This window comes from Rhincodon typus, chromosome 3 (assembly GCF_021869965.1).
Source record: "Rhincodon typus isolate 14 chromosome 3, sRhiTyp1.1, whole genome shotgun sequence".
NCBI classification, from domain to species: domain Eukaryota; kingdom Metazoa; phylum Chordata; class Chondrichthyes; order Orectolobiformes; family Rhincodontidae; genus Rhincodon; species Rhincodon typus.
In genome coordinates, this window is record NC_063334.1 from 105,282,461 (window position 1) to 105,308,091 (window position 25,631).

General features: G+C 42.1%; 1 protein-coding gene across 1 annotated transcript in view; it reads left to right on the plus strand.

Annotated features, from left to right (window-relative positions):
- Positions 1–1,315: 1,315 nt before the first annotated feature.
- Positions 1,316–25,631, plus strand: part of cfap97 (cilia and flagella associated protein 97) — a 37,020-nt gene continuing 12,704 nt past the window's right edge. Inside the window, exons 1-2 of the mRNA XM_048594707.1 lie at positions 1,316–2,667; positions 16,363–16,622. Of these exons, the coding sequence (XP_048450664.1) occupies positions 1,602–2,667; positions 16,363–16,622 (1,326 nt within the window). The 5' untranslated portion in view covers positions 1,316–1,601. The remainder of the gene's footprint in view (positions 2,668–16,362; positions 16,623–25,631) is intronic.

The window sequence follows — 25,631 nt, forward strand, 5'->3', positions numbered from 1 at the left end:
CCTGATGGCAGGGGAGTCCAGAACCAGGGGTCACAGCCTAAGGATATCGGCTAAACCATTTAGGGCTAAGATGAGGAGAAATTTTGTCACTCAGAGAGTAGTGAGTTTGTGGAATTTGCTCCACAGAAAGTAGTCGAGGCCAAACATTGTATGATTTCAAGGAGTTGGATAAAGCACTTGGGGCCAAAGGAATGAAAGGATATAGGGGATTTGCAGGAACAGGTTACTGATTTAGGTAATCAGGCATGATCGTGTTGAATGGAAGTGCTGGCTCAAGGAGTTGAATGGGCTACTCCTGTTCCTATTTTCTATATTTCTAACAGTTTTAGACCCTTCACCTAAGGAAAGATATACACCCATTTTAGGCAATCCACAGAATGTTCACAAGGATGATACTAAGTATGGAGGGTTTATCTAATGAGGAGAGGTTGAGTAGGTTGGGCTTGCAGTCATTGGAATTTGGAAGAATGAGACGGGACCTTATTGAAACATACAAGATTCTTAGGTAGCTTGACCAGACAGATGCAAAAAGTGATTTCTCTTGTAGGAATGTGTAGGAACAGAGGGCATAATTTCAGAGGAGGAATCATCCATTTAAGACAGATATGAGGAGGAATTTATTCTCAGAGGTAGTAAATCTGTGGAATTCTTTACCATAGAAGGCTGTTGAGGCTGAGTCATTAAATGTATTCAAGGCTGAGATAGACAGTTTTTTAATCCGTAAGAGAATGAAGAGAAAAGGTAGGAAAGTGGAGTTGACAAATGCCAAATCAGCCATTGTCTCATTCATTGGTGGAGCACACTCGATGGGCTGAATGGCCTGTTTCTGCTCCCATATTGTTTTTGCTCTTAATTTGTTCAGTCATTAAAGTTTATTTTTAATGATTACACGTTAGTGTCCATCTCTGATGAAAGCTAGAGGTATAATTGATTTATCACAAAGAGAATATTCACAAAGAGAAGATCTTCAGATTTTCTGAAGAAGGGTCTAGGCCCGAAACGTCAGCCTTCCTGCTCCTTGGATGCTGCTTGGCCTGCTGTGTTCATCCAGCTCTACACCTTGTCATCTCAATGCAATTTACAGACTGGATCGAACCAGAGCTGGCAAATTAACCGGGCACTGCCGTCAATTTCCAGGAGTATGGGCACGTAGGAAAAGAGAAGTGACAAAAATGGTCATTTTGCAAACAATCTAAGGTTTAGTGTGTTGCTCTTTTCGTATTCCAGAGAAATTCTGATGTAATTCCACCTCCGATCAGTCCCCGACTACAGCGCGCCGTACACGCGGAACTGTTTGTCACCGCGCACGGATGTCGGGGGAAGACTGAGGGCGGCGCACGGAGGAAGAGGAAGTGAGCGTTGTTAGCGCCGTTCCTAAGAAACCGAAGCGGCCATTAATTGAAATAATCTGAAAAAGACACAGAGCGGGAGGTGGAGGAAGATCAAGCGGGGAGGCTAGGCCCGGGGTTAGAGTGTGAGTGACGGGGTCAGAGGGTAAATGACGGGGTCAGGGGGTAAATGACGGTGTCAGATTGTGAGGCCTTTGAAAGGAGGCTGCAGCAGTGAAGCCCGAGGTAGCGGCACTGAGCCAGTGGCCGCCCATGGATAGCGACACGAACCTGGACGAGGAGGTGGATCACTCCTTCTTTGACAGCGACGGCGAGCGGGGGCAGCAGGCGGCGGGGAGCAGCAGCCTCGGCCACTCGACACGGCCCCCCTACTCCGGGAAGGAGCCCTACCGGGGCAGCGCGTCGGCGGTGGCGGCTGAAGAGGGATGGAGCCGCAGGAGGTCGGGCGAGCACGGCCTAGGAGGAGAAGGAGCAGCAGCGGTGGTGGTCACCGCCGAGGAGACGGACCCCGCTGAGGAAGAGAGGGGTAGCACCGCTTCGTCAGCCCCAGCCTCCACGTCCGCCTCCCCCTCGCCCCCAGACTCCCCGGCCCCATACTCCCGAGACACCTCTTCATCCCCCTCCTCGTCTTCAGCCAGTGACAAGGGCACTAACAAGACCGTACTGAAAACCGAGGGCTCTCCCAACAGCTCAGCGGACGAGAGAAAAGTTGAGGATGAAGAAAAAGAGGACACTAAAGCTCGACCCGGTTCCCACAGGAGCCTGGCTGGGAATCAGAGTTCACAGACCAGGTCCAATGAAGCTGTCGATTCGGATCCAGACGTGGGCGACTCCAAATCGGCTGGCTCTTCCTCATCTTCGTCGGGAGAGCAGTCGCTATGTGTTTCTGCGACCCTGCGCAAATCCAAACCTTCCTCAAAAACAAGAAAAGGGCATCTCAAGGATTCCTGCCAGGGCAAGAACCAGGATGAAGACGCCGAGGGTACAGTAACTGATGTGACTGCTCTCTCTAGCCCAGATAGCAGTCCTGTTCATACCGTTCGCCGATGTAAGCAATCAAAACCTAAATCCCGCAGGAAAAAAAGCAGCATTAAACAAGAAAACATTAGCCAGGAAGTCTACAGCAGTCTGGACGCAATAAACTTTGATAGGGAAACGGATCAAGGGGGGCAAAAGTTCCGAAGGCAGAGGCAACAGAAGGAAGCCAAGAACAGTAATCGATCTTCAAAGTCAGATTCTTTGGAGCTCAAGAAGTTTGATCAAAGACATGGCCAGAAGATCGTCAATGATGCCACTGACCTAAACCAGCTGCTGAAAGGTGAAACTTAAATGTTTCTTTCTGTAAGATGAAGACTAGTTCTTATTCAATTCATTCAGATGGCTGTGTTCTGTTCTGTAATGACCAGTTTAGAGTATAATACCATGGCTGATATTTGACCTCAATTCCTGTCAAATCTTTGTATTCCTTGAATCGCTAGAGCCCAAATTTCTATCTCAACTTTCACTATACTGAACAATGACAGTCCTTTGGTGGTAAAGAATTCCAAGAATTCATCATCCTTTTAAGTGAAAGAAAATCTCTCATTTCAGTCCAATATTGCTTACCTTACCCCAGTACTTTGTCCACTAGTTGTAGACAGCCAACTGAGGGAAATGGCCTCTCATGAACTCCTCTGTTTATACCATTTTTACATTTCAAGAAGATTGCCTCTTACTACTTTGAAATTCCAGGCAAAATAAGGGTGTTCTACTGTATCATAGGAGCAGAAAGGCTGACGTTTCGGGCCTGGACCCTTCATCAGAAATGGGGGAGGGGAAGGGGGTTCTGAAATAAATAGGGAGAGAGGGGGAGGTGAGGAGAAGATAGGTGGAGAGGAAACAGACAGGTCGAAGAAGCGGGGATGGAGCCAGTAAAGGTGAGTGTAGGTGGGCAGTTAGGGTTAGGAATGAAAAGGAGAAAGTTTTGTATCAGAATAAGTCTAGAGAGCCTCTGTTAAGACAAGAATGTCTTTCTTTGAGTGCAGAGTGCAGCAGGTGTGGTCTTGCCTATACAATTGCAGTACAACTTCCTTACTTTTATACTCCAACTCCTTGCAGTAAAGACAAGCTAACATTTTGTTTCTTGTGCAAAGACAACCGAACTTATTCAAACACCAACACCAAATAGTTTATCACCATTATAAAGGATATTTCTGTTTTATTGTCCTTACTACCCAAAGTAGATAATGTCACATTTCCCCAGTTATATTGTTTTCCACCCTGTTGGTCACTCAGTTAATCTGTTGCTATAACAGCAACAAGTAGTATTTATATAGCATCTTTAATCAAAGATCCTAAGATTCTTGTCAGGGATATTGTAAAGCAAAATTTGACATTGAGCCTTGTAAGACCATATTAGGCAATATGAAATGATGCGGTGATGGATTTTGCTTTGCAAAAGATGAAGTTCTAGATGAATGACAAGGGTCTGTTCCCTAGGGTGGGGTTGTTCAAAACTAGAGAATATTTTTAAGGTGAGAGGAGAAAGATTTTGAAAAAGACATGAGGGGCTACTTTTTGACAAAGCGTATGGAATGAACTGTCAGAGAAAGTGGTGGAGTCCAAATGTGTAAAAAAACATTTGGATAAGTTAATGAATAGGGAATGTTTGGAGGGATAAGAGCCAAGCACAGATAGGTGGGACTAGTTTAAATTGGGAACACGGTCAGTTGGACAGAAGACTCTGTTTCCATGCTATATGGCTCTGTGACTAGAACCTTACACTTTCCAGGTCCTTGATCTGTATTGCAGAGAAACCTGATGTTCCAATCAACTGTACCTCATCACTCATGAAAATTTAATGATTTTTGTAATATAACAGTTGGGTAATAAACCAGATAACATCACAGTTTGGATGAGGGTATCAAAATGATATTAACAAAACAGAATAAAACAGAAATTGCTGGAGAAACTCCACATGTTTGGCAGCATCCATGAAGAGGTAATAGCATGAGTGTTTCGAGTCCAATGACTCTTTGGAACCTTCCGAAGAAGGGTCACTGGACTCTAAATGTTAATGCTACTTTCTCTCCATGGATCCAGCCAGGCATGCTGAGATTCAACCAGAAATTTCTATTTTTATTTGTCTTAGGTCTCCAGTGTATACATTTTTTTTTTTATGTTTCCAAGTTAATTGTCAATGCAAAGCCAGGTAGGATTGAGAATGATGAAGCAGATGTAAAGAGCTTCAAGACACTTTAAACAAGCTGAGTGAGGGGGCGGATATGATTGTATTTTGACACACGTGACAATAGAAATCAATGAAAAGCTTTGTTTACGAGCAGTACAGGCAGATCGTAGCAAGCAAAGGACGTACAGACCAAAAAGACTTTGAGGCATACAGTTTACATTGTAGGTTATATTATTTGAGGCTGGAGTCCATTCAACAGTCTGATAATGGCCAGAAGGAGGCTATTCCTGAACCTGCTTCTTCATACATTCAGACTTCTGTATCTTCTGCCTGACAGAAGAGGTTGTAAGAGGTCATTACCAGGGTGTGTGTTTTTTTTTCTTTATTTGTTAATGGGAGGACAACGTCACTGGCTACGCAGCATTTATTGTCCATCCCTAATTGCCCAGAGGGCAGTTCAGAGTCACCCACATTGCTGTGGGTCTAGAGACACACGTAGGCCTGACCAGGTAAGGATGGCAGTTTCCTTCCCTAAAAGACATTAGTGAACCAGATGGGTCTTTCCCAACAATCGGCAAAGGATTCATGGTCATCATTAGATTCTTAATTCCAGATTTTTTTTTTTTAATTCAATTCAAATTTCACCATCTGCCGTGAGATAGTAGGAACTGCCGATGCTGGAGCCTGAGATAACAAGGTGTAGAGCTGGATGAACACAGCAGGCCAGGCAGCATCAGAGGAGCAGGAAAGCTGACGTTTTGGGTCTGGACCCTTCTTCAGAAAATTTTCACCTTGTTATCCCAGCATCTGCTGTGGCAGGATTTGAACCCACGTACGCAAAATGTTATACAGGGCTCAGGATTAACAGTCCAGTGATTAATACCACTAGGGCATTGCCTTCCCACGTGTGATGATGGGTCTTTGATGTTGGCCGTTTTTCCGCAACTGCCAACTGTGTAAATAGAGTCCATGGATGGAAGGTTGATTTCTGTGATGATCTGGGCTGTGCACACCACCTTTTGTAGTTTCTCACGGTCCTGGGCAGAGCAGTTGCCATTTGAGGCGGTTATGCACCCGGACAATATGCTCTCAATGGTACATCTGTAGAATTTGGTGAGGGACCTTATGAAACGTGCCAAATTTCCTGAGCTGCCTGAGGAAGAAGAGGTGTTGTTGTGCCTTCTTGACTGTCGCATTTACGTGGGAAGTCCAGAACAGGTCGTTGGTTATCGTCACTCCAGGGAACTTGATGCTCTTCACGCTCTCAACCTCACTGTTGATGTAGATGGGGCTTTGTTCTCCTTTCTTTCTGAAGTTGATGATCAGTTCTTTAGTTTTTCTGATATTAGGGGACGGATTGTTTTCATTGCACCATGTCACCAAGCCCTCTATCTCCCTTTTGTATTTTGACTCGTTGTGGTTAGATATCCATCCCACTACTGTGGTGTCATAAGCAAGCTTGTAGATGGTGTTCATTTGGAATTTGGCAACACGTTTGTAGGTGTCCAGGGAGTATAGTAGGGGGCTGAGGACACATCCTTGAGGGGAGGGTTCCAGTGTTGAGTATTACTGTGGAGGAGGTGCAGTTACCCATCCTCAACTGATTGCGGCCTGTTGGTCAGAAAACTCAGAATCCATTTGCAGAGGGCAGAGCCGAGACCAAGGTCATGCAGTTTTGATATCAGTCTGGAGGGGATAATGGTACTGAGCTGTAGTCAACGAGCAGGAGTCTGATGTAGGTGTCTTTGAAGTCCAGATGTTCCAGGGATGAATGCAGGGCTAGGGATATGGCATCCTCTGTGTACCTGTTCTGTCGGTAGGCCAATTGTAGGGGATCAAGGCGGGTTGGGAGACTGAAGTTGATGTGGGCCACAACCAGCCCCTTGAAGCACTTCATGATTATTGAAGTTGGAGCTATTGGGCAATAGTCATTAAGGCACTCTGCATGTGTTTTCTTGGGTATGGGGATGATGATGGTCTTCTCGAAGCAAGTGGGGACTTTAACTTGTAGGAGGGAGAGGTTGAAGATGTCAGCAAATGCCTCTGCCAGTTGGTCCGCACAGGATCTGAGTGCTCGGCCGGGAACACCGTCCAGGCCCGTCACTTTCTTTGGGTCGACTCCCAGGAAGACTGATCTAACTTCTGAAGTAGAGACAGAGCAAACAAGTGTGTCTGGGGCTGTCGGGGCAGGCATCACCACGCCAGTGGTATTCTACTCAAACTGAGCATAGAAAGCATTGAGCGTGTCAGGATGGGATGTGTCATTGTCCACTATCTTACACTGTTTCATTTTGTATCCCTTTATGTGATTTAGGCCTTGCCATAGACTGCGGGAGTCTGTTTGGTAGGCCTTGGGTGTCTAACTTGGTCCGGTACTGCCTCTTGGCCTCCCTGATGGCTTTGCGGAGGTCATATCTGGATTGTTGTATTGGTCCGGGTCACCCGATTTAAATGCTGTACATCTGGCCTTCAGGATTTCCTGGTACATCCAAGGTTTACAGTTGGGGATTGAACTTCTTTGATACACAGTCCTCCACGCATTTGCTAATGAATTCAGTAACAGTGGTGGCATACTCGTCTAAGTTTTCTGCCAAACACAGTCCAGTCTACCGAGTCCAAGCAATCCTGGAGGTGGTTGTCCGCTGCTTCAGACCAGCACTATGCTTCATTTCATGAAGGATTCTCCCGTCTCAGCTTCTGCTTGTAAGCTGGGAGGAGGAACACAGTGCTATGGTTGGATTTTCTGAAGTGTGGGCAGGGGAATTCAGCAGTATGCATCGTTGATTGTGTAGCAGTGGTCCAGAATGTTCAGTCCTCTGGGGCAGCAGATGTGTTGGTGGTATCTTAGCATCACCTGCTTGAGGTTGGCTAGGTTGAGGTCACCAGCCACAATGAATGACGGCCTTGGGGAATTTTGTCTCTAGACCGTTTGTGGCGGTGTAAATCTCTCCGAGGGCATTCTTCACCTCCGCCATCCTGACAGCAGTCTACATACCACCCCATGCAGATGTGAACACTCGTGGTAGGTAGTACGGACAGCATTTTGCTATAAGGTATTCTAGGTTCAGGGAGCAGTGGCTTGTCAAGGTCACTACATCCGAGCACCAGGAAGCGTTGGTCAGGAAGCATACCCCACCACACTTTGCCTTGCCCGAGGACATCGTGCAGTCCATGCGGTGTATGGAGAACCCATCAGCTTGTAGGGCACAGTCAGGAATGGCAGAGATGAGCCTGATATGTGGCAGATGCAATACTACGTAGGTAAATGTGATGCTCATTTGGCTGGAAAAATAGTTTTAATAATACTATCATAGATTGAGGTGTTTTTTTTTTGGTCATGTGCTTTGTACACTGATCACTGGAAACAAGTATGCACATGCAGCAAATGTGAGGACAGGAGTGAGGAAATCTTACTGCAGCTATACAAGACTTTAGTTTGGCCACACTTGGAGTACAGTGTGCAGTTTTGGTGTCTTTACCTAAGAAAATTTATACTTGACCATTGAAGGAGTAAAGGTTCACCAAACTGGTTTCTAGGTTGTCAGAATTGTCAGGTGAGGATGAATTGGGTCTCCTGTGCCTGTAGTCACTGAAGTTTAGAAGAATGAGAGGGGTTCTGATTGAATAAACCTCTGACAGAGCTGGGCAATCTGGATGCAGTGATGGATGGCACTTTGGTTTTCCAGGTGGGTCGGGCAGCATCCAGAACTTAGCGGTAAGTCTCAGGATATATTCCAGGGCATTTATGTTTGAGATGAGAGATTTCTTCACTGAGGTTGGTGTACTAATGGAGTTCTCTCCACTTAAGGTTGAGGATGCCAGGTCACTGAATGTATTGAAAGAAATTGATTTCTTGAAGCTAAAGCTGCCAAGGGGTATGGAAAGGATATGGATGTGTGGCATTGAGATGGCGGGCCAGCCATGATCATACTGAATGCGGAGGAGGCTCAAAAGGTCAAATGACCTTGTCCCATTTTCTGTGTTTCTGTGTTGTCTGTGCATATTTGACCTGATAGAACATAAGAGCAAAAGAAATAGAAACAGGAAAAGACGGCTCAGCAACCTGAACAACCATTACTTATGGTGATGCTGGGATTCAAATCCGTTTTTGTCACTTCCTATATTCCTTGATTCCCTGAGACAAAAAAAAATCTCTCTTGGTTTTAAATGTATTCAATGATGGTGCATCTGCAGTCTTCTGGGATAGAGGATTTCAATGATTCCCAACCTTTTGAAGACATTTCTCCCAAGAAACACCCAGTTTTAAATGGAGGAAACACTTTAGCTGTGCTGTTACTTGCTGTTTTGACCTTAGTAATTACTATCAATGCCTTATAAGGGACAGAATGCCTGACAATATGTTGTTTGTGATGTTAATGTACTGTCTTAAATTATTCCCATCATTGTCACCACCTATGCAGCTGTGATGTGATACCTTGTTAAAATGATATACAGGAAAATTTGTTGGTTTAGAATCGAATTGTCCTTATTGGTTGGGTGGTTTTAAGTGAGTCATTTTCAATTTTCATCTGTCCATCATTGCAGTAAATTTTGGTGACGATAGGTTCATCACTAGTGTCACAATTAAACTTCAATACCTATGTTTTATTGATGAATAAAGCAGCATACTGTTGACATGTTTTACTTGCATGTGCCAGGACCCCCAGAGACAAAAATGTTGCTGTCTGAAGTATGCAATGTGTACACATGAGAATTGGTTGACAGCTTGATTCTCATTGGTTGAGGTATTGCAAGAAGTGTGCATTATTGAACTACTGTTCCCCCTATGTTTTAGTTGAATTTGAAAAAGGTGCAATGCCTGGACATAACATGCAGTGGATCGGTCTTTATGAATGAACGTATGCAATTTCTAGCAAGTGTAACCGAGTCACATTGTGAACCTGACTGACAGTCAAATGATTACAGATGCAGAAAGTGGCAAGATGTCTAGTATGTCCTGATGTATCTTCACTGGTCAGTGTGTGTTTGGATTCCTACAACTCCATGCACTTAGGGTTAAATGCAAGCTAGTGAGGGAGTGCATTAGATTCTAGGGACTTTGGGACTGAGGACTGAGTCTTAGAAAATAAAAATTACATAGGCTGGATGGCGATGCACCTCAAGTTGTCTTTGCAAGTTGATTGTTTCTGCTATTGAGGAGCCTTTAAATTTAATTTGGCACGCAACATGGGAACCAGAATTGGGAAGGAGGTAAAAATGTGCAAAGAACTGGAAGAGCCAGAGAGCATGAAGGAACTAAATATTAAATTTTAGATGGGGCCAAATCAAGTGAGAATACAATTAAAATGTAAATTAGATTCACAGCTTGTGCACAAACGGAAGTTTTAATGGGTTGGTGAACGACAAATGTGGATATTGTCAGGTGTCTATGTTGTGGTGATAACTGGAATCTTGCTGGGGGGAAAGAAGGGAGGACTGAGTACTAATTATTAGCTATGATATTTCACAAAAGAGAGGTGGAGGAGTAGGAGTATGGATTTGAGGAGAATGTTCCAATGAGAGAGAGAGAGAGCGAGAGAGAGGATGTCATTGGGAGTCATGGACAGAGTTAAGAAACAGCAGAGTTGCTATTACATTGCTGGATGTGTTCTGTAGAATAACAATTTGTAGAAAAGATGAGCAAATTGACAGTTATTGGCATTGCAAGAATTATCAAGTAGTGATGATAGAGAATTTAAATTATCCACATATAGATTAGGATAGTAATAGTATAAAGAGTTTCTGAAATATGTTCAGGAAAATATTCTTTTTGGCCCAGTGAAGAACTAAGCCTTGCTTGATCTGGTTCTGGAGAATGAGGTAGGTCAAGTGGATCCTGTGTCAGTATGGAAAAGCTTAAGGAACATTGATCCTAGTAAAATAAGGTCTAGTTTACTTATGGGGGGAGAAAAACAGATACAATCTAGAGTTAAAATGCTTGATTGGGATTAGTGCAATTTTCAGTGAGATGAGAAAAAAAAAATTCTGTAGTCAGTAAATTTGTATCTTCAGTATGGCAGGCAAAATGGTAATGGAAGTATGGGGTTGCCTTCAAAGAGGAGATGGTTCACATGCATTTGATGTTTGCTCTAAGAGGAGGAAATGTAGGGAAGTTCACCCCAGTTCACTGCCTTGGATAACAAAGGAAGTAGGGGATAAAGAAGCAGAAAAAGGGTGCCTACGACAGATGTCCAGTTGATACTACAAGAAAATTAGGCAGAATGATCAGAGGGAAGGTGAAAAAAGAAATTGAAAGGCAGCAAGAGAGTATGAGACAAGATGGAAACTAACATAAAGGGGAATTTAGATGTGCTGTATCAACGTTTACCTCAGAAAAGGGCAGTAATGCAGGGTGGGGCCTATTTGTTGCCCAAATATGGAATCAAGGCATGGCAGAGTGATTGGCTGAGGGAAGAAACCAGTATTGTGCATCTATCTTCACCAAGGACGAAGGTATAATCAAAAACATAATGTAGGACGGGACAGCTGAGATAATGTAGTCACTTAAAATTTCTAAATGAGATTGTATTAGAAAAGCTGGCTATACTTAAAAGTAGATAACTTATCATTGTGGGCTTAGCTGCATCTGAGTATACCGAGATGAGGGGGAACAAGGGTGGAAATTGTGGTGACACTGGCCAAAATTTTTCAATCTTCCTTAGATACAGCGTTGGTGATGTGAGAGCACTCCAAAATTGCAAATGTTTTAACCTTATTCAAAGGTAGTGCCAGGACACACTTGGCAACTAAAACTCAGGTTGACCTCAGTGGTCAAGCATAGATTAATGAAAGCCAGCAGAGATTTGTTGATAGCACACTTTTTGACTAACTTGATTAGAGTTTTTGATGAGCTAACAGAAAAGGTTACTAGATAATACAGTTACCGTGCTGTAAATTGTCTCCTGAAATTTGATAAGGTGCTACATAATAAAATAGGACCAGGAATGGATCATTCACCAGTCTATTCAACAAGGTCATGGCTGACCTGAGCGTAGCCTTACTCTCCTTCTGTCTTTTTCCACCATCCCACAAATAACCCTCATCTATCAAAATCTGTCCAGCTCAGCTTTGAATATAATTAATGACCCAGCCTTCAATGCTCACTGGGGAGGAGAATTCTAAGTGCTAATGCACCTCTGAGAAGAAATTCCTTCTCATCTCAGTTTCAAAATAAAGAGTCTGTCATTTATGTCTCCTCGTTCTAACTTTCCCCACAGGGGGAATTTTCTCTCCGTATCTGACCTGTTAAACCCCCTCAGAATTTCATGTTTCAATACGATAATCCTGTCATTCGTCTAAACTCTAATGTGTTTAGGCCCAGCCTGGTCAATCTTTCCTCAAAGACAAACCCATCAGCCCATGGAATAAAGAGACAGTAGCAGCATGGATACAAAGTTGGCAGAGTAGTAAAAGACAGGGTAATGGTAAACAGTTGCTTCTTCAACTTGGGGAAAGGCTGAGGACTCAGTCCACTCCCTGACCACATGGGAAGTGCTGACCCAGCAGTGAATGTGCAAAGCTACTGCCTCTTCTGTTTGATTTCGAGTATCTCTGGACATTAGAGTTCATCTAAGAAAAAAGAACAAACAGCAAAATTCAGTGCTGATCTTGGAGAAACCTATGTGGGTGAGGTCGCAGGGGAGCAGCTAAGTTGCTTTTTAAAGTGTAAACTTACTGTTTATCTTGTAGAGCTGCTCTAGTGAGTACAATGGGTTTTTTTTTCCTTTTATATGTTTTATTGAGATATGTCTCTTGATTAAACTTTAAAAATATAAAGCATAGGTACTAAGTTAGAATGGAGCAGTGTTTTTTAAAGCAGTAAGGCTGTGCTATTTTCTGGCTCTGCAGATTAAGGTGCAAAGATGGCCTTTAGTAGAGTGATGTGCAGTTCTTATCGGATGTGGAAGATTAGTGAGAGTTTCCGTGTTACTGATGATTGTCTGCAGGAGATGTACTTGGTTGCAAATCCTATCTGATCACATGGAGAGACAGTTAAAAGCAATGAGGAATTCACAGAAGCTGGGGTTTGATGGATGGCAGTTGCAGGAAGGGAGGAAAATTGCAGATACAATCAGGTAGATGGGTTACTGCCAGGAAAGGGAGGCAGGTTGTGCAGGAGTCTCATGTGGCTATCCCCATCTCAAACAAGTATACTGTTTTGGAAAATGTAGGGGGTGATGGACTCTTGGGAATGTAACGTGAACAGCCAGGTTTCTGGTGCCGAGACTGGTTCTAATGTAATGAGGGGTACGTCAGGTTCCAAATGATAGATTGTGATAGGCAACTCTTTAGTCAGAGGCACAGACGGCGAGAAACCAGAATGGTGTGTTGCTTTCCTGGTGCCGGGATCAAGAATATCTTGGAGAAGGTGCAGAATATTCTGAAAGGGGAGAGAGACCAGCAGGAGGTCATTGTACATATTGGAACTAATGGCACAGGAAGAGAAAAGCATGAGATCCTGAGGGGAGAATATGGGAAGTTAGGCAGGAATTTAACAGGAGGTCCTTGAGGGTAGTAATATCTAGATTACTCCTAGTGCTATGAGCCAGTGAGGTTAGGAATATGATGATCGAGCAGATGAATGCATGGCTGAGAAGCTGGTGCAGGGGAAAAGGATTCCTGTTTTTGTATCGTTGGAATCTCTTTTGTGGTAGAAGTGACCTGTATAAGAAGGACAGACTGTACCTGAATTGGAAGGGGACTAACATACTGGCAGGGAGATTTGCTAGAGCTGCTCAAGGATTTAAACTGGTAAGGTTGGAGGTTGTAGGGTAGATCCAGGGAGATCGTGAGGAAAGCGATCAGTCTGATACTGGTACAATTGGGAAAAGGAGTAAGTCAAACAATCAGGGGAGGCAGGAACAAAGCAGAGAATGAGGTAGGACTCATAAATTAAACTGCGTTTATTTCAATACTAGAGGTCTAATAGGTACAGCAGATGAACTCGGGGCATGGTTGGGAACATGGGCTATGAGACTGGGATATTATAGCAATTACAGAAACGTGTATAGATGGACAAGATTGGCAGCTTAATGTTCCAGGGTATAGATGCTATAGGAAGGATAGAAAGAGGGCCAGGAGAGGAGGAGGAGTGGAGTTTTTGATCAGGCTGTACTTGGGGAGGATATTCCTGGGACTACATCCAGGGGAGTTATTTGGATGGAACTGAGAACTAAGAAAAGGATGATCACCTTAGGAACAAATAGGGCCCCTCAAAGATCAGCAATGCCCCCTATGTGTGGAACCACAGGAGATGGCGGAGATACTAAATGAATATTTTGCATCAGTGTTTACTGTGGAGAAGGATATGGAAGATATAAAACGTAGGGAAATAAATAGCGACATCTTGAAAAATGTCCATGTACAGAGGGGCTGGTGCTGGACGTCTTAAAACAAATAAAGGTGGATAAATCCCCAGGAGCTGATCAAATGTACCTTGCACCCCCCCAGAGTTCTGAGGAAAGTGGTTGCTGGGCCCCTTGCTGAGAAATTTGTAAAGTCGATAGCCACAGGAGAGGTACTGGAAGGCTGGAGGTTGGCTAACATGGTACCTCTATTTAGGAAATGTGGTAAGAAAAAGCCAAAGAGCTATAGACCGGTGAACCTGACATCAGTGGTGGCAAGTTGTTGGAGGAAATCTTGAGGGACAGGATTTATGTGTGTTTGGGAAGGCAAGGATTACTTAGGGATAGTCAACATGGCTCTATGCATGGGAAATCGTGTCTCGCTGACTTGATTGATTTTTTTTTTTGAAGAAGTAACAAAGAGAATTGATGAGGGCAGAGCAGTGGACGTGATCTATGTGGACTTCAGTAAGGTGTTTGACAAGGTTTCTCATGGTAGACTGGTTAGCAAGGTTAGATCACATTGGAATACAGGGAGAACTAGCTATTTGGATACAGAACTGGCTTGAAGGTAGAAGACGGAGGGTGGTGATGGAGGATTTTTCAGACTGGAGGCCTGCGACCAGCGGTGTGCCACAAGGATTGGTGCTGGGTCCACTGCTTTTTGTCATTGATATAAATGATTAGGAGTGAACATATGAGGTATGGTTGCTATGTTTGCAGATGACACCAAAATTGGAGGTGCAGTGGACAGCAAGGAAGGTTACTTCACAGTACAATGGGATCTTGATCAGATGGGCCAGTGGTCTGAGGAGTGGCAGATGGAGTTTAATTTAGATAAACGTGAGGTGCTGCATTTTGAAAAGGCAAATCGGGGCAGGACTTATACACTTAATGGTAAGGGCCTGGGGAGTGTTGTTGAACAAAGAGACCTTGGAGTGCAGGTTCATAGTTCCTTGAAAGTGGAGTTGCAGGTACACAGTATATTGAAAAACACGTTTGGTATGCTTGCCTTCATTGGCCAGTGCATTGAGTAGAGGAGCTGTGAGGTCATGTTCCAGCTGTGCAAGACATTGGTTAGGTCACTTTTGAAGTACTGTGTGCAATCCTGGACTCTCTGCTATAGGAACGATGTTGTGAAACTTGAAAGGGTTCAGAAAAGATGTACGAGGATGTTGCCAGGGTTGGAGGGTTTGAGATATAGGGAGAGGCTGAATAGGCTGGGTCTGTTTTCCCTGGAGTATTGGAGGCTGAGGGGTGACCTTTATAGAAGTTTATAAAATCATGAGGGGTATGAATAGGGTAAAGAGACAAGGTCTTTTCCCTGGGGTGGGGAAGTCCAAAACCAGAGGGCATAGGTTTAAGATGAGAGGAGAAAGGTTCAAAAGAGATCTAAGGGGCAACTTTTTTTCAGTGTGGTGCGTGTATGGAATGAGCTGCCAGAGGAGGTGGTGAAGGCTGATACAATTACAACATTCAAAAGGCATCTGGATGGGTATTTGAATAGGAAAGGTTTACAGGGATCAGGGCTAAGGCTGGCAAATGGGACTAGATTTATTTAGGATATTTGGTCAGCATGGATGAGTTGGACCAAAAGGTCTGTTTCTGCACTGTATATCTCTGACTTTGACTCTGTATTAATGAATTGGGAGTGGAGAACAAAATTATGTAAAATGCAAATTGCACAATTCAGAAGCATTATGAACTGTGAAAAGATAGTGATAGACCTCAAGAGGACACAGGCTGTTGGAAAGGGTGATTTGATTCATTTTGGCAGAAAGAATGAAGGAACACAACATAAAAGACACAGTTCTGAAGTGGGTACAGGAGTAAAGAGACTTTGGGATACTGATTCTCAAAGTGTTGAAGGTGACCGGGCAAGTTGAGAAAGCAGTTAACAAGGCAAATGGGTCCTGAGATTTATAAACCAAGGTATAAAATACAATACCAAGGAGATTGGGGTTAATCTGTATAAAATACTTGGTATTATGTCTAATTCTTGGCAGCATACTTTAAGAAGAATATGAAGGCATGAGAGAGAGTGCAAAATGTTTGGAGTATTCTTCAAGGGATAGGGAAGTGACTTTGGTTATATGAATATAATTGAAAAGTTAGGGTTGTTCTTCATGGAGAAAACAGGGTTGAGAGATTTAGACAAGAGTAACTAGACAGAAACATTGGTCGAAGGTGCCAAGAACCAGATGACTTAAATTTAAGATGATTGGAAAAGAACCAAAAGATGAGGTAAAGCATTTTGTTATGCAGTGAATGATTAGGAGATGGAGTGCACTACCTGAGAATGTGATGAAGGAAAATTCAGTCACGGCTTTCACAAGGGAATCCAGTAAGCATCTGAAGGGAAAGAAATTGCAAAACCACAGATAAAGAAGGATGGTAAGGGAGTCGAGGCTAAGCTGGATTGTTCTTACAAGGAGTTCACGTGGGCTCAACAAGCAGGCTAGTCTCCGTCTGTGCAATAACTGTTCTGTGTTTCTTTCAGCTATGATGCACTTGGAAAGGAGCGAGCTACGAAAGATAGTGGCCGATTTTCCGAAGAAGAAATACAAGAAAAATTACACATTCAGTAATGAAGAAGCAAGGCAAATTGATCGTGAAAATCACAGATTGTTACAAGAATTGACGCGAAAAGCAGCAAAACCAACAACTGTTGCAGCGAAGGCAATCGTGCCTTCAATTCGAGTTTATCACAGCACTCTAAACAGACAGCGGGAGCAGGAGAGAATCGAACGAGAAAACTTGGTGAGTGTTCTATCTAACTCCAAAGCAGAAAAGCAAAAGTTCCCAAAATTTTAAAAGGGTGTAATAAGCTCTCTGATAAGTTAGCTGGTCTCAGAAAGATTAATGCTGTGATTCAGTTAGTCAACATCAGCTGATTAGGATTTGTGGAGCCTCCACTTACTATGATTGAATAGTGACCTGACACGCCACTCTGACTTATGCTCAAGTAAAGCAGTGTGATTCTGCTGCTTATGGAACTTTAGGAAACATGGAAGAGGCAAATTATGAACGCTACTTTTTAAATTTGAAATAGGTTCGGTAGAGAAGAAATAGTTTGATTTTTATCTATTAACTTGCAATTTTTAAGATTTACTTCTCCTGAAATTCCATGTGCCTTGAATGAAAACACCACTCAGTTATAAATCAAATATACCCATCTCTGTGTAATGATTCGCAATTTGGATTACCTACATTAAGATGCGTGAGCTAACTGTAAGAATGTTTGTCATTGTCTTTATTTTCAGCAGTAATTGTTAAACCCAAAAGTTAGAATAGTAATCAGGAAATGGATTTTTATAAGGCTTGACATTGAAAACTTCATCACTGTAATCAGTATCATTAAACTAGAAATGGATATCCCAGTTGAAGGTCATCACAGTCTTAAAAACCTGAGCTACTTGATTTGTTTTAATAATCAGTCTAACCCCTCTGAATTATGGATTATTCTGTGCCAATTTATTAAATAATACATATAAACCAACATCTAAAATTTTTTCTGACTTAAGGTAATTGACTGCATATTCAAGGTTCTAATTATAAAGGCACACAAACTATTGTTGAGATATTTTTAGGCAAATGCTTTTAGGGTATATTGTTATATTCTTGGTTAGCAGCAGAGGGTGCTACCATTTGTCAAGTGCATGTTATTTCAGTATTTTCTTATCACTCTGTTCAGAGATGTTATTACTCAACTCTGGAGTAGGTGGGACTTGAACCTGAGACTCCTGACTCCGAGGTAGTGGCACTACCACTGTAACATAGGAGCCCCCTGTAAGTGCTGATAATGTAATCCTCTCAATAATTCATCTCATTTCAGAGTAAATGAAATCTGTTGTTACATTTGACCTGCTCATTTGTCAGTTTAACAGTAAATGTCTTCCAGTAAGTGGACTTGTTTAAAGGACAGTGTTCCAGATACAACAGTTATGCCACAAAATGAGCAGGTAGAATTTTACACCAAAGGAATGAAAACATCTTTGTGCAGTTTTTAATTCATGGTTGATTTATTCATACTGAATTTCTGCCTTCCAACTTTGGTGACCATGTAAATAACAAGAACATAAATTTGAATAAAATTTCAGCACATTTACTTAAAGGAGAGACAGTGTAAGTTAAACCTTTGCTCCAGTGCTACCCATACAAGTAGCCAAGCTAGAGCTACAACCTGGCATCAACCTGCTAAAGTAGACAATTGTACTGGTATATAAGAACATAAGAACTAGGAGCAGGAGTAGGCCGTCTGGCCCTTCGAGCCTGTTCCGCCATTCAATAAGATCATGGCTGATCTTTTCGTGGACTCACATCCACTTACCTGCTTTCTCACCGTATCCCTTAATTCCTTTATTGTCCAAAAAAAATCTACCTTTTTTTTAAAAACGTTTACTGAAGTAGTGTCAACTACGTCACTGGGCAAGGAATTCCATAGATTAACAATCCTCTGGGTGAAGAAATTCCTTCTCAGTTCAGTCCTAAATCTGCTCCCTCTAATCTTGAGGCTATGCCCTCTTGTCCTGGCTTCACCTGCCAGTGGAAACATCCTCTCTACTTCTATCTTATCTATTCCCTTCATAATTTTATGTTTCTATAAGATCCCCCCTCAATCTTCTGAATTCCAATGAATATAATCCCAATCTACTCAGTCTCTCCTCATAAGCCAACGCCCTCAACTCCGGAATCAACCTAGTGAACCTCCTTTGCACCCCCTCCAGTGCCAGTACATCCTTTCTCAAGTAAGGAGACCAAAACTGCACACAGTACTCCAGGTGTGGCCTCACCAGCACCTTGTACAGCTGAAACATAACCTCTCTGCTTTTAATTTCAATCCCTTTAGCAATGAAGGACAAAATTCCATTTGCCTTCCTAATTACTTGTTGTACCTGCAGACCTACCTTCTGTGATTCATGCACAAGGACACCCAGGTCCCTCTGCATAGCAGCATGCTGCAACTTTTTACGATTTAAGTAATAATCCTTTTTACTATTACTCCTACCAAAATGTATGACTTCACATTTATTTACATTGTATTCCATCTGCCCTACCTTTGCCCACTGACTCAATGTATTTGTGTTCCTCTGCAAAGTTTCACAGTCCTCTGCACACTTTGCTCAGCCACTCATCTTAGTGTCATCTGCAAACTTTGACACCCTACACGTGGTCCCCAACTCCAAATCATCTATATAAATTGTAAATAATTGCGGTCCCAACAGCGATCCCTGAGGCACACCACCAGTCACTGACTGCCAGCTAGAATAGCACTCATTTATCCCCACTCTTTGCTTCCTGTCAGTCAACCAATCCTCTATCCATGCTAATACTTTACCCTTAATGCCATGCATCCTTATCTTATGCAGTAGCCTCTTGTGCGGCTGTCCTCTTTGAATTTCTTCAAATTTCTTTACAATGTGACTAATTTGTTCTCCATCTCCAGCAAGGTGATGGGAAGTGTCATAAATTGTGCTATCAAATGAAATTTGCTCAATAAATAGCCCACCAATTAATACTCCACATGATCATGGCTGATCATTGAGCTAAGTGCCGCCCCTCCGCACCACCCTAAATCATTAAGATGATGTGAATAGCTGGGGTCCTAGTACCAATCCTTTCTGTACCCCAGGAGTCACTGCCAGCCATTCAAAAAAAGACACATTTGTTCCTACTCTTTGTTTCACGCCTCCAGGCCAATTTTCTATCCATCTCAATCCACTATCCCCAATCCCATGTGCTTTAGTTCTATAAATTGATCACTTATGCAGTACTTTGTCAAAATCTTTCAGAAAGTCCAAATAAACAACCTTCACTGATTTTATTGTCTCATGTATTTTACAGTGAAGTATACAGTAAAATGCAGTGACAAGCTTCCACTGTCACCATGATCTGGCGTCATTTTGAATAGTTTAAGAATAATAAAAAAAAAAGATATAGCTACAAGAGTCCATTACCCTCCACCGCTGCCAACATCAGACCCAACGAATGTTGAAGTCGCAGCTCCTCAGATGCCATCCTTCACTGCTGTGCCTACCTTGCTGACGCCACCTCCGTCAATGTAGCAGTTGATCCTAGGTCCAGTGGTTGCCCCTCCACCAGCTTCCTCTTTGCCATCAACTGCCTGAGACCCATTCCAGACTAATCAGCTACCTTGCCACTAGAGGGGATATTTAAGCGGATGTTTCAGAATATACTAAATAGATACATTCCAACGAGTAAGAAAGATTCCAAGGGGCAGACCCATCGTCTGTGTTTGCTCCTCTTTTCCCTGACTGATGCCAGGAAACAGCACTGCGCTGGCACTCTGACCATGTTCGTGTAAGCTCAGCAATAGGGCTAGCACAAGGGTGATTGGAATAGCACCTGCTCCTTGACTGCCTTTGTCTTTTTTTTTTGGCTCTGCCTCCCCCGATCAACTCTACGAGTTACATCCTTCAAGAATTCCAGTATATTTTGTCAAAAATGATTTCCCCTTGCAAATCCACGCTGACTGTGTCTGGTTCTACTAGTGTTTTCTGAGTGCTCTGCTATAATATCCCTGGATATGGACTCTAGCATCTTCCTCATTACTGACATCAAACTTGCTGGTCTATAATTAGCTGTTTTCTCCCTACCTCCCTTTTTAAATAGTGGGGTTACATTAGCTACCTTCCAGTCTGTAGGAATTGTTCCAGAGTTCAAAGAATCTTGGAAGATGACAACCAAGCATCAACTATTTCTCGGGCCACTTTCTTAAGCGCTCTGGGGCTTTATCTGCTTTCAATCCCATTAACTTGTTCAACACTACTTCTCTACTAATACAGATTTGCTTCAGTTCCTCCCTGTCACTAAACCTGTCCTCTCCATCATTTCTGAAATGTTATCCATAGCCTGCTTTCATCAGTCATTTCTTAGATCAGATAACTGTAATCCCCAAAAAGCTGGCAATTGCCATTGCTATCGCCTACCGTTGGAGAGAAAAAAAAAGTAGTTTGGGGTTTAAAGTTGTTTAAAGCTAATTAGTAAGTTGAAGGAATCCTGTTCCCGAGCTATGAGAGCTTTCAAGTAGTGTTCTTTATTTGTTTGCTTCCCTTATCCTTCTCCATCGTAGAGTTTGCAGGTTTTGCAGATGCCATTAAAGAAGTCTTGTCAAGTTGTTGTAGGGCAAATGTATATGATGCACATTACCATGATACACCTGTTATGAAGGGAGCAACTACTTAAAAGGGTGAATAGAGTGTCAATCAAGTGAGCTAAGTGAGCTACTTTGCCCTGGATAGTGTGAGGTTTCCCAAGTTTTGTTCATAACATCGTAAGAAATAGGAGGAATATGCCATTTGGCCAGTTGAACCTGCTGTTATTCAATAAGATCACGTCTATTCTGATTGTGACCTTAGCTCCAGTGTCTTACTTGTTCTGTATAATCCTTGACTCCCTGTTAATCAAAAGCTGTCTAATTCAGTCTTGAATATATTCAACTACACAGCCCTCACTGTTCTCTAAGAAAGAGAACTTCAAAGCCCAACAATGCTCTGAGAAGAAATTCCTCTTCATTTCTGTCATGAATCAGCAGTCCCCAATTTTAAACTGTCGCCTTATTCTAGATTGCCTCACAATGGAAAATGTTCTCTCAGGTCTACCCTGTCAAGCCCCTTCAGAATTTTGTATGTTTCAATCAGATCACCTTTTCATTTTGTTGGTGTTGTACTCATTTTGGAAAGTAGAGTATTCCATCAAACTCCTAACTTGTGCTTTGTGAAAGGTAGAGGAGCTTTGGAGTGGTCAGGAAGTGAGTTACTCCATGCAGAATATCGACCCTTTAACCTGCTGTTACAGCCGCAGAATTTGTGTGTATGAACATTAGTAAGGAGTAGGCCATTGGCTTTGCCGTTTAGTGAGTTCAAAGCTGATCTGAATGTAACCTTCAATTCCACATTCTCACCTACCCCCTAATAACCTTTTGCACCTTTGCTTACCAAAAATCTATCCACTTCTGCCTTAGAAATATTCAAAGACTCTGCTTCTGGCACCTTTTGAGGAAGATAGTATCAAGGACTCTCCGCCTTCTGTGAGGGGGAAAAAAAAAATCCTTTATTTTGAAATAGTGACCCATGGTTCTAGATTCCCTGACAAGAAGAAACACCCTCGCCACCTGTGCCCAGTTAAGACCCGTCAGGATCTTATGTTTCAAACAAGTTGCCTCCTACTCCTAAATTGCATCAGATACAAGCTCAGCCTGTCTAACCTTTTGTCATATGACAGATGCCACTTCCAACTATTAGTCTGGAAAAAAAAATCTCTGAATGGCTACCAATGCATTTACATCCTTCCTTCAAAAAAGAGACCAATACTGAACAGTACTGTAGAAATGGACTCTCAAATGACCTGTATAGCTGAAGCATAACCTCCTACTTTTGTAGTCATTTCACCTTTCAATAAACAATAACATTGTATTAGCTTTCCTAATTACTTTCTACAACTACATGCTATTATTTTGTGATTCATTAACAGGCACCCAGTCCTAGTCCATGAATTAGCTGATCCAGTTCAGTTTTTGTTTAATGGTGACTCCTAAAGTGGTGATATCGGGAGATTCTGTGTTGGCATTGTTGTTGCTTGTCAAGGAAAGATTGTTAGATTCTCTTTTGTTGTTGATGATCATTACCTGGCACTTGTATAACGCTAATATTGCATGCTACTTGTTAGCCCAAGCCTGATTATTATCCAGGTCTTGCTATTTGGTTGATCTGATGATCCTCTACTCCACTTTCCTGCCTTTTCCCCATAATCCTTGATTCCCTTACTAAATAAAATTTACTATCTCAGCCTTGAACGTACTTAATGACCCACCCGCCACATCCCTCTGCAGTAGAAAATTCCACAGATTCATTGCCCTCTGAGGGAAGAAAATCTTCCTCCGCTCTGTCTTCAACAAACGAATCCCTTATCCTGAGATTATGTTCTGAGCCTAGACTGTTCCACAAAGGGAAACAGCCTTTCCATAACCTCTTCAACAGACAGTCCCTTAATGTCTAGCATCAGCCTGGTGAACCTTCTGTGGACTGTCTCCAATGCCAGTCAGCCCTTCCGTAGATAAAGGACTCAAAACTGTTCGCATTATTCTAGCTGTGGCCTGACTAGTTCTGTGTAAAGTTTTTAGCAAAACCTCCATATTTTTATTCTCCAATTCCTTTGAAATAAAGGCCAATGTTCCATATGTCTTCCCTATTACCTGCTGAACTTGGTTGCTAGATTTTTGTAAATTGTGCGCAACAATTCCCAAAACTCTGTGTGCTGCAGCTTTCTGCAGCACATTGTCCATTTAAATGCTGTTTGACTCCTCTGTTCTTCCTAAGTGCATACATAACCTCACATTTCCCCACATTATATTCCAACTGCCAAGTTTTTGTCCTCTTGATTAACCTGTCTATGTCCACATGAAGACTCTTTGAGTCATCCTAAGTGTTTACCTTCCCACATATTTTTGTGTCTTTCTCAAGCTTGGCTATCGTTCATTTACTTTCCTCATGCAAGTCATAAATTGTAATTTATAATCATAAATTTGTAAATTTATACTGTAAATAATTGTGGCCCCAACACTGATTCCTCTAGCACTCTACTAGTTATAGATAACTATGTTGAATTATCTTGAGTCTGTTTTAGCCATGGTGGATTTGAACCCATATCCTCAGAACATTAGCCTGGGATTCTGGAGTATTAGTCTGGGGATAGTACTGTTATGACATCGCTTCCTTCATTGCATTCCAATAGTGACTGTGCTTCAAAAAGTACTTCATTGACTGTAAAATGCATTGAGGCATCTAGTAACCGGTCAGTCTGTCTTTTAAACAACTTGTAAATTTTTAATGGGATTTAAAGTTGTATGTTTGATTGCTGTGGACATTTGGGTGTCATTTTACAGTACATGGCGAAAGTCCAGGAAGATCAGCTGACCATAATTGCTTAAAATACTGAATCACTTCTGCCAGCTTAATGTCTGTATGCTTTAGAAAAGAAATTTACTGCAATAAATCAAGATATCAACATTGGCTAGTATTTTAGATTTTAAAAAAATAAATTGCACAAACCAAGCACTGTTTGGTGCTTTCGTCTCTTCTGTTTTACAGTTGTAATTTGAATACTTTAGTACTCATGGAAATGTTGACTTCAGTTACTTGCATCTATTTATTTTGTATTGAGGTGATCTGAAAGTTTGTTAAAATGGTGGAAAACTCAGTCTCGGATATGTGGCTAATGCTAACATTTATAATTACGTGCAGTGGGAATATGAAAATTTGTGTTTTTTTTCAGTTTGTTTTGAAATCTGAAAGAGGAAAAAGAAATCAAGTGACATTTGCCAGCATTGCATTTGGACTTGTACAAATTGCCGTTTTATTCTTTGGCCTCTGAGAATTATATAAACACCTGTTAGGATGAAGGTTGTCATGACCTTCAACAGACATGCCTCACAGTGAGCATTGATTTTGATTGGACCATGTGACTCCAGACATTTTAACATTTGGCCATTATGGTCATAGGCTTCAAAGGGTCACAATCCTTTATTCAAGAACAGTTATGAACCCTTTCATGTCTGTTCGTGTAGTCTTCCATTCATGCCTGCTTGATGTGATGTTAATTTTGAAAATGGATTGATGCAAAAAGATTTTGTATGAGACATAGACCTATCAGAGATTTAGGAATATATCTATCTAGAAAAGAGAGTTAGATGCAAACTGTTGGCTCTAACAACATTACTCAGTGCAATTGTTATACTATAAATGCCATGCTTAGACAGAGAAGCATCAAAAACTGAAAGTATATCAGGCTAACCTGAGTTGTATTATTAGAATCTGGATTTTTTTTTCTGTTTGAGCAAACGCTTATTGACACACGCGGTAGATGAAATATTTGCTGCTGCTTGGACACACCAACTGTGCGTGCTCTTCTGCCTGTGATTTTTATGTGCTGGCCATGCACACGAGAACCGAGAAGTGTCTCAGACACCCAAGAGCACAGATCTTCAGTTGCTCCAGATCCTCTCTGTTTGTTGTCCAGGCCATTGGCCAAGACCTGGCTGTATTTTTTATCCTTAACATCTTTCTGCCTGTTCAAGAACCAGTCGGGAATCTTGTACTGACGTCGGTTGTACATGATTGTTATAATTCACTTGACCTCATCCTCAGAAAGCTCCCCAGCGCCCTCGTTAAATTCAGTATTAGTTTCCCATATCCCCGCGTGAGCATAGCACCTCCCAACACAGTAATAGCAAATGCTGTCTTCCTTCGATCTCCGTGTTGTTGTTAAGAACTGAGGAATATTGTCCACAACTGAAAAAGTTTCAGTTACATTGACCTTTGTTTTATGAGCTAAAATTTTGGTTTCCTGGAATTCTGATGCATCTTTTTCACACTAAACTGGCCCCGGAATTCTGGCTATGCTACCTATCTGTGCCATTTCTTTTGCCATTTTACCAAAATCTAGGTTCGCAGGTCCTTTTGACCTCGGAGGTGACAGAAACCCAAAGCTCTGCAACTAGACACTTCTTTTTTTTTTAGAGGGGAAAAAAAACTGGCAAAATACCAAATTTAGAAACCTTTAGTAAAATGCAGTGTAAAATGTAATTTTGTCTAAGGATATGGACTTGTTTTTGGGAATATACGTAGATATTACATGGAAAAGGAATTTCAGGCTATCAGAAGTTATTTTTTTAATTGAGAACAACTGGTGAGGAAAGAGGGGGGAGGCAAGTATTGGTTTTCAGTGCTGTACAGAAAAGGATTGTTACAA